At 41.1% G+C, this 9,416-nt stretch overlaps 1 protein-coding gene and 1 long non-coding RNA gene across 4 annotated transcripts in view; one reads left to right on the plus strand and one right to left on the minus strand.

Moving 5' to 3' along the window:
- The window catches only part of Cndp1 (carnosine dipeptidase 1 (metallopeptidase M20 family)), a 49,776-nt gene that overhangs the window by 35,187 nt on the left and 5,173 nt on the right, over window positions 1–9,416 (plus strand). For all 3 annotated transcript variants that reach the window (XM_005373084.1, XM_005373081.1, XM_005373083.2), the window contains 3 exons: window positions 2,577–2,661; window positions 7,195–7,355; window positions 8,401–8,565. In XM_005373084.1, the coding sequence (XP_005373141.1) occupies window positions 2,577–2,661; window positions 7,195–7,355; window positions 8,401–8,565 (411 nt within the window). The remainder of the gene's footprint in view (window positions 1–2,576; window positions 2,662–7,194; window positions 7,356–8,400; window positions 8,566–9,416) is intronic.
- Window positions 877–9,416, minus strand: part of LOC102013672 — a 30,759-nt gene continuing 22,219 nt past the window's right edge. The window contains exons 2-4 of the long non-coding RNA XR_001232983.1: window positions 7,117–7,254; window positions 3,273–6,209; window positions 877–1,119 (exon numbers count right to left, since the gene is read on the minus strand). This is a non-coding gene — a long non-coding RNA (uncharacterized LOC102013672). The remainder of the gene's footprint in view (window positions 1,120–3,272; window positions 6,210–7,116; window positions 7,255–9,416) is intronic.

Genomic DNA, 9,416 nt, shown 5'->3' on the forward strand with positions numbered 1-9,416 from the left:
AAGATCACAGAAGACTTGAGGTTTGGGGGTACGGTTTGTGAATGCTAGTGTTGCGCTTGTGTGCATTTTTTTGGGAGAGAGAATTCCTAGGGGCTTGTGACTAACCAAAGTATTTAGGAACTATTGCTTTGGAATTTATGTAGTAGGGGCCGGGGATATAGATCCGTGGCACAAGCACCTGTCTAGCAAGTGAAAGGTCATGAGTTTGAGTCCAGGTACCAAAAAAAAAGAAAAAAGGAATTTATGTAGAGGCAGGAATAGCAGCCTAAGGGATAACTTCCTGGTCAGAGGCTGAGGATGCTGAAACATTACCATGGTATCTGCCTGCTGAGTCTCCACGACAGGAGACATAAGGGCCATTTATTGGTCAACATGATCTAATTGTGAGACTCAAATATTAGGGACCAGATAGAAATACCATGCAGTGTACCCTTTTCCAGAAATGAGAATGCTGCTTCTCGGGATATAGGACTGTATAAAGCAGTCTCAGGAAGGTTACTGTTATAAGATATAGATACAGAGGTGATGTGGGGGGGAAAGGGGAAATAATAAGGGACCTCAGTCGAAATCTCATGTGAAGAACTTGGATGTGAGGAGAGATGGCCAGTGTGAATTCTTGGCCACACATAAGATTGAAATCTTATATGGACCAAGACTCAAGGCTTAAATAAAATAAAAGTTTATTATAGGAAAGAAACACAGACAGCAGAGATGGCCACTTCACAGACTGAGCAGCACTGGACGAAAGGCACATCTCCTGTTTATGGGGTCTCATCCTGGTTTCCTGTGCATCCTCCTTATCTCAGGAACTCGATTTGCTTCTCTTTTTTTTTTTTTTTTTTTTCTCGGTACTGGGAATCAACTCATGACTTTGCGCTTGCCAGGCAAGCACTGTGCCACTGAGCTAAATCCCCAGCCCCTCTCCAGCCCCTCCATTTGCTTCTTTGATTAACCATTTACTTCCTTTGCTTCTCTTATCATCTAAAAGTAAAGTTGCCCGCTTGCTTCCCAGGAGACATCCACTTGAAACTCCTGTTAGCTCCCTACCTCTGCTGGTGGAGTCCAAGAGAAGCTTCAAAAGCCTTCAAAAGGTTGAGGGGAAAGGGAGCAGCTGGAGACCTAGGAGAAAAGGGGGATATTCATGAAAACAAAGGCACTGAGTAGGTGGGAAGGGATGAGATCGTAGCTAGGGGGAAGGAATTAACCTCTTCTGCAAAGGTATCGGATAGGTAGAGAGATAAGAGTTGAGGAGCATCTTCCTTTGTTGTTGTTGGCTTATCTTTTTTCAGTTGGTTAGGAGGTAAGTTTATCTGTAGAGAAGTGATGCCTCCAGGGGTTGCTATGGGGAAAGAACAAGAAGAGCAACTACAGCATGAAGTCTCAGGCAGTACAAGGGTACAGTGTCACCTGTCTTTGCACATAGGCACTTTTCTGCAATGATGTTCAGTATCCAGGACCAGAGAAGGCCTAGGAGGGCAGGGTGGGCCTAGGGTGGGGGTAATCCAGATGGATGCTATGGAGAAAGTAGCAAAAAGGAAATCAAGATGAGAACCACAGAGAGGTCACAGTAATGTGCAGTATCATTTAGGTTGAATGGAAAAAAGATACAGACAGGAGGACAATAGGTTGTGAAACCTTGGAAGGGTCGAGGAACTGGACATCTTGTGAGGATCAAAAGGCAGGTAGTAAATTCAAGTGAGAAGAGAGAAGGGGGAGAGAAAAATGATCAGAAAGGAGGATCATAAGGGAGAAGCATAAGATTGGGAGATGAGACTATACAGTGGAAGTGCTTTAATTAGTATCATTGCCAAATAAAACCAAGATCTCAAGCTAAAGCAACTACATGGGAGATTCATCTGGAAGCACATTAGAGATGGATTAGGGCAAGAAAAGTCCAGCTGGGCAGGGATGATGGAAGGGAAGGAACTGAAGGGACAATTTACAAAAACTCAACAGCAATTGGTAATGTGGTATTCACAGGAGCAATCATGATGGTAGGAAGTAATTACAGAGGACTTTTCATTAAGTTCTAGATCTATTGAATTCCAGAAACTAGAAGTACACTCAAGTAGAAGCAACCAAAACTATAAGCAACTGAAACTTTTCAGCATAGATTTAGATGAAAGGGCAGACCTACAGGGATGAGGATTTAAGGGTATGAAGTTAGTAAATGGTATCACATAAGTAGGAAGCAGCCAAAGACGAGCCTGTGGAAAAAGAAGAGAAGGGAGAATTTTTCTAGAGAGGTGACCTACAGTGTGATATGAAGCCAAAAGCAAGACAACTGTATGAGCACTGATAATTTGTCCAAGGATGGCATAGTGATCTTGGGTAGAATCCTGTCAGTGGAATAGTTTGAGAATGAAGTCAATTTCAGGAGATTCAGGGAACATAGAAAGGTAGTCTTCAATTCATATTCAATTCAATTCCCCGGACTGAGAAACAGGGGAAGTGAGGTCATATAAGCAGGTCACCTGCCTGTATCTTAAGGGACACAACTAGGGCATGATTTCCACTATGCAAAAGCTTTCAATGAAGAAAGAAGTACAAATCTCCTCCTTTCCCTATTTTTACAGGTGAAATGCAGAGATCAAGATCTTCATTCAGGAACCTTTGGTGGTATCCTTAATGAACCAATGGCTGACTTGGTTGCTCTTCTCGGTAATACCTTATTTTATTCCCCTTTTGAAGCATCAAGGAATCTCCTTTGGTTCCTGAACTGGCTCTGAATAAGGGTGTAGTACAAGAAAAACCATATTCTTAGCTTTTCCTCATCTTGGCAGGATATTCCCTGTAATTAAGCCCATATTATTTGTTTTCATGGAGGGAAACAACTCAATTGGAGATGTGACACATCTGGCCATACACAAGGATGAGCATAGAGATCCAAAGGACTCAAGAGACTGAAGCTATCCTTGAATCTCTCTTTCCGAGGCTTCTAGAACATGGGGTGGTATTTCCAAGCCACTTCTGTGCAGCTGGTATGACATTTTGACTGCACATAAATCAACAAAGTGATGAACAAAAGGGAATGGTCTTAAGTGCTGTTGGGAGAGAGGCACTCAAGATTCTCACAGCAGCCTCTGGTGTCACACCTTAGATGAAGCCCTTCACCAGCTTAACTCTCAGCACACAGAGCTGTGCATCTTAGCACATGGTACTAATGATTACACTGTATCCTTGCTCTTTCCCTGCCCGGCTGCATGACATTGAACACGTTTCTGTCTAGTTCTCAGTTTCTCATTTGCAAACAGGCATAGTCATACACTTACCTATTTAAGTGTTTCAAGGATCCCAGAAGATGATGCGTGTGGAACACTTGAGCACAGTGACTTGACCACAGTGTGTTTGTTGATGACTTTTCTTAGGTCTATCTGCCTAAGAAAGCAGCTCTTTTATATCAATAACTCCAGCAATGGCTTCATTTTTAAGGTTGCTGTGGCCTTGACATAGAGATGCTATGGGTTTGCTGATTGCACCCAACATCAAACCCCTATTCCTGACCTCCACTGTGGTGACTGACGTGTGCAAGTGGATTTTTCTAGGCAGCAAATATGTCCAGGCTTGATCCACTTGATATCACCTCTCTGAATGCCCAAGGTGCTAAGGAAGCTTAAACTTCATGAGGCTCACTTTCAGGAGCTCCTTCCATGGTGCTGGCAGAAACATTCACAATTTTATGTCCATCTTTGGTGTTCTTTTAAAAATGAGTTTCACAAATTAAGTAAGCTTCAGGCTCCATAATACCTCAATTTCCCTCATCTGCAATTTATAGTTCATTATGCAAATTTTATCTGGTGCCCCTTTTGGGCAGACAAATTGCCATAAAATACGCATCTGTCCCTTTGGCCTTGGTAGTTCCACACAGGCTATGATCAGGCCATGTGGCCCAGTTGTTGAGTGTGGGGAAGTCTCCTCAAGGACGTCAGCATTGTCTGTAGTTGTGGAGCTTCCTCCTTCACTGCCTCAAATTGAATAGTGAAATAAAACTACATTTCTGTCACTCATTTGTCTGCCTACTATTATTCTATGGCTTAGTTTTCCCAAAATATAACTTTTAGAGCATAAATCCCATGCTTGACAATTTCAGATAGAAAACAATGGTATTTTCCTTGAAAGAGTTTACATAGTCCACAGAAGAATTTAGCTGTATGCAAACTAATTTTGGGCAAGTGGCATGGTTGATTTTCTATTTTAGTAGAATGAATTTTCTCTTTCCCAGGAACTGCATCATCAAGTCTGCAATAATACATTCCAGGTCTCTCCTCCAGCATCATGGCTGCATGACATTGGTTTAGACTGTTTGATTTTAGTCCAGCATAGAATATTTCATTTAGCCTCATAAATACATATCGTTTTGCCTAGAAAAAGTCAGATCAGATCATGAAAGGAATGAAAAACACATGGTTTTGTTTTTAGTTTTTGATACAAATCAAATAGACCATGACAGCCAGGATTGGTGGCGCACACCTGTAATCTCAGCACTTACTCAGGAGGCTGAGGCAGGAGGATCATTGGGAGTTCAAGACCAGCCTGGGCTACAAAGTGAGCTCAAGGCCAGCCTGAACTGCATAGAGTGAACCAAAGCACAGTGTGAACTCCATGGGGGCACAAAGCAAAATCACATAAGTATCCTGTCTCCAAGGAGGTTTAACACTCAAAATGAAAGGTAGGGTATGGGATAGTAATATTCATGTTCACAAAAAGAGCTCTCATCTCTGTGTTTCCCCTTTGTAGACTTTTGACTCTACATTTCCCAAAAGCCAATATGCAGAAAAGACGGTTGACCCAGGGGCATTTTTATAAGCAAGTAGTATCTGGTGTTATTTAAAATATTAAAATCCCAAGGCACGCCTGGGGATCAGAATTATGCTTCCCATGAACATTTTCAAGGCAGCAATCTCTGCCTCCCATGCATTTCTCAGGATGGTGGAGGTGGCTGCAAAATTTGCATCATGTTCTGAGGAGCACGATTTCAAGTGGAAAGGGAGCAGGATTGGGGGGGGCACTCTTAAAATGATGCTGAGAACTGAGGCCTGGGATCTTTGCTGGCTGTGTGCAATGAGTGCTGGGAAAGCCAGATCTAATCAAATCCTGGACTGATTTGCTAAGGATGTCCATATCACCACCATCCTCACCATAGGCAACATCTGGCAACACCAACTAGTATGACAGAATACCATTCAGGTTCATGAAATGAACATAAGCATCCTGGTCCTAGAGGCACTTTTATTTTGGCATTTGTAGTACTCAAATCTACTTGTGAAAAACACCCTGAAGTCTTGCCAAGTTGTACAAAAATGTTAACCACAAAGATAGTGCCATTGTGCCCACTTGTCCTTCTAGGCTGCACTGTATAGCTATGTGGTCTCATTGGCTTCCTGTGGCTCCTCTGTGCTCCTGTGCTTGACATTTCTCTTCACCAGTGGTGATTCTTCTTCAGGGCTCTTCTCCTTGACCCATGCAGTCCTTGATGCTGTATATTCTGGCTGCACTGTAAGTAGGGTGTGTGTGTCTTACACATTTTTGTAGCTCTGTCCTTACATAGGAGGCTGTTGGCAGGAGTTTAGGGGTAGACATTCAAGGAAAGACTTAGTGATTACATTGTTAGTATTGCTTTTTATGATTCTGGTGAAAACGAGAGAAGGTAGACAGCAAATTGATGATAGTCCCAGTCCTTCCATACCAACTTATGTTTGAATCTGGCTAATGGGTTTAAATCACTTATTCAATGTGCAATACAGTTCACTTGATTCATGGTGCGGGGGTGGGAATTCTGTTACTCAGACTCTGAACACAAAGGTCTCTACTATTGTCCCTATAATGTGGTCATAGAAGGAATAGGAAGTCTGGGGGAACTGCTGTGGGACCAGGAAGCGGGGCTGAAGGAAGAGTTGAACCCAAAACAGAACAGTGGTACCTTCTTCTCTTCACACTCTGCTACCTTAACACAACTCAAGCCTTAAACTTAGATCCCTTGGGATCATTCTCAAAGTGCTGGGAAGCTTATTATTATCACACTACCACTGTCCCTGTGGATTTTGTTATGGTGTTTTATTTAGGGTGAACCGTGTCTACACAGAGGCAAGCAACCTGTTGATCTGCTCACACGGTATCAGACTTGTTACTTTGTGATCAGAGATGGTGTCCTCACTGATGGAAAGAGGGGTCATCTTGTGCATCTTCTCATCCCAGCATTGACCTAGCACCTAGGAAAGAGGAGGTGTACAGTAATTAACCTTTATTAATTAGTGCCTAGCATCTTGAAGGCTTGCTTTGTAATTGTTCACATTAACCTAAAGATCTTAGAGAGTTTTACAGTAATGTTCCTCCTCTGACAATGTCAGATTATAATCATATTAACAATATGGAACATTATTTATGAAGGGCTTTTACTTGAATAAAGTGTACCCAGATGGATTGAGGATTCATTTATCTGACTCAATTTTGTGCCATTTTTAACAACTCACTTTGCTTCCATTTATCTTTGATGTGTGTTTAGTAAGCCTCAGCATCAGCTTCTTTTATAGATATTTGTTGATGTTTTTCTCCACTCTGATTGCTCCCAAAGCTCTTTCATAAAGAGAAGACCAGTATAGATACTCATATATTATAAAAGGTTCTGAGGTTATGATAGATTAGACCTTGAGGTTATTATGCCTCTAATTAAAACTGAGAATTATATTATTAAGGGGAGAACAGAAAGGAGACAGTTGAAAAGGGATAATGGAAATCTTCAGTTTCTTATGTATGTATACCTATATATTTTAAACTTTTTATAATTAATGCATTACTTTTTTAATGCATTACTTTTTAATTTAGAATAAAATGAAAAAAATGAACCTTGTTTATGACATAAAAGTTATGGTTGAGAACTTGCACATTATGCAGATGATCACACCTGATAGTTTATTGTAGACCCACTGTGTTTCAGCCCTGTATTTGACCAGGTGACTATTGCAGGTGTCTGACTCAGGAGGCATCCACAGCTCCTTCCCCTGATAGGAACAGCTCCTTCCCCTGATAATCATCTCATGGGTGGAGCTGTGGCCAATGGCTCTGGCCAGGGAACCCACCAATAGTCATGTGGCCTGTTGTACCCAGAAGAGCCATTACCTGGTCTTGGTCCAAGGGCACAGCATCAGCACTCTTGTAATTTCTGCCTTGCTTTGTTTTCTATGTGCATTTTTTTAGGTAGCCTGGTGGATTCATCAGGTCATATCCTGATACCTGGAATCTATGACCAAGTGGCTCCTATTACAGAGGAGGAAAAAAAAATGTATGAAGCCATTGATTTGGACCTTGAGCAATATCAGAATAGCAGTCAGGTTGAGAAATTTCTGTTTGATACAAAGGTATGGCCATAAGCTGATGGGTGATCTGAAAAGAATGGTGATGATAAATCACATTTTCCCAATGTCTAATTAGCACCAGGTGATACTAATCCATGCATTTTAGAACCCAAGCAAATGTTAGTTCCTAGGCAGATTTTAACTTTCACAGCCACTTACCCATAGTCTAGATCAACCTGTTTCTGGGGTCTGGTTGACATTGGCTTCAGGCACCTAATCATGAGCAATGAGTAATTTCACAGCCATGCTTTTCCAAACCAGTTTATTAATTTACATCCCACACCAGCCTGCAGCCAAAAAGCAAAACTTAACTATTTGATTTGGAAAAGGTTGAGACTGTTCCAGCTCCAAAAGCAGTAATTGTTCATTTTTCCAAGACCCTTAGGGGCAAATCTGTAAGCTAATAGATGGCTTCCTCTGTGAACTAAGGCAACTCAGAGCCCAAGTATTTACTACTGGAAATTTTACACTTTTTTCTTTTTTCTTTGTCTCCTTTTAAAAATATTTGCCTGCTAAGGTCCTTGGTAGCTATGGCTGATTCCTGGGGGAACTATAAAAAGAATCCAAAATCATGCTGAAAAGAGGTAGAGTTTATTGTTGTAAGGTATATTTCTTTTCTCAGAGTAAGTCTATGATGGCTACAACAAGAAAGGAAATTGGATAAAACATGTGGAGTGTTCTTTGAGATCTTCTGAACAAGAAAATGTGGTACACAAGTCATCTCTGTAATGATCATGGATAGAAATTTATAACTGGAAATAGAAAAAGACAAAAGAAATTTATAACTGAACTCAGAGTTGTGAGTGTATTAATGGCAAACTACTAATACTTGGGCAGGAGGCATTGGCTTGGGCAGGAAAAGACCCCAGAAGAAAAGCCACACGTTCTGAGGAAATGGTCCACCTCATTGTGACAGTCCAGTCACATCAGTTAGGTGCTCATTTACTTGTCATGAGTGGGTCTCACATGCATAGATGTTGGTGATACAAGCAATATAATTGAACTGAGTTTTAACCAGAAGTTTTTGGATGATTTTGTTTTTATTTAGGAGGAAATTCTAATGCACCTATGGAGGTACCCGTCTCTTTCTATTCATGGGATTGAAGGTGCATTTGATGAACCTGGAATTAAAACAGTCATACCTGGCCGGGTTACAGGAAAATTCTCAATCCGTCTAGTCCCTCACATGAATATGTCTGTGGTGGAAAAACAGGTAACAATTGTTCAGTGTCACCCAGCCTAGCGGCACCAAGCCCACCACACCAAGGTGTGGTGAGCAACTCCGTTGCTATCGTTGAAGTTAATATTTTATTCTCAACACAAATGAACTGGAACAAATGTCGAGAAATGACTGTTAGCCTTGCTCAGTAAAAACCTATTTCCTCAACTATATGCAATTACTATAGTTAGATAAACAGCATTTGTAGTTGTAGTGATGGGAAAAGTTTTTTTTAAAAAAATAGATGGTAGCAATAAAGGTGAAATTGTTTTTACACATAGGTGGAGTAGGTAACTGCCTATTCTTGGAGGGAGCCAGAAAATCTCAGGCATAGTCATTAGTTTTTTCATGATGTTGGAAATTAACACTTTGAAAGCAACCATTTATAGTTATGTGTCTAAATTATCAACTCATCATTAATTTACCTCGCTAGTGTAACAGGAAGTAGTCCCTCAGATAAATGAATTAAGGAAATCTCAACTCTCAGCTATTCTTAATTCCATTATCCTCCTTTCTGATCTTGTTAGCACCAACTACATTCTAAAAAGTATCCTGACCCCTCCCTTCCTTTTGTATGTATTGCCCCTCTGTCTCACAACATATGCATTCCATGAGGGCAGGACCTTTTTTTCCTTCTTCACAGCTATCTCCCTTGCACCTAGAAAAGTCCCAGACACATGACAGGTGTTAATAAATATTTGCTAAAGGAAAAAATGGAAGAACTATTTCACAGGAGATTTCCTAGGAGGATTTTTTTTTTTTTTTTTTTTTTTTGGTTTTTCTCCGGTACCGAGAACCGAACTCACGACCTTGCGCTTGCCAGGCAGGCGCTTTTTTGCCGCTGA

This window comes from Chinchilla lanigera, unplaced genomic scaffold (assembly GCF_000276665.1).
Source record: "Chinchilla lanigera isolate Chin_1 unplaced genomic scaffold, ChiLan1.0 scaffold00001, whole genome shotgun sequence".
NCBI lineage: Eukaryota > Metazoa > Chordata > Mammalia > Rodentia > Chinchillidae > Chinchilla > Chinchilla lanigera.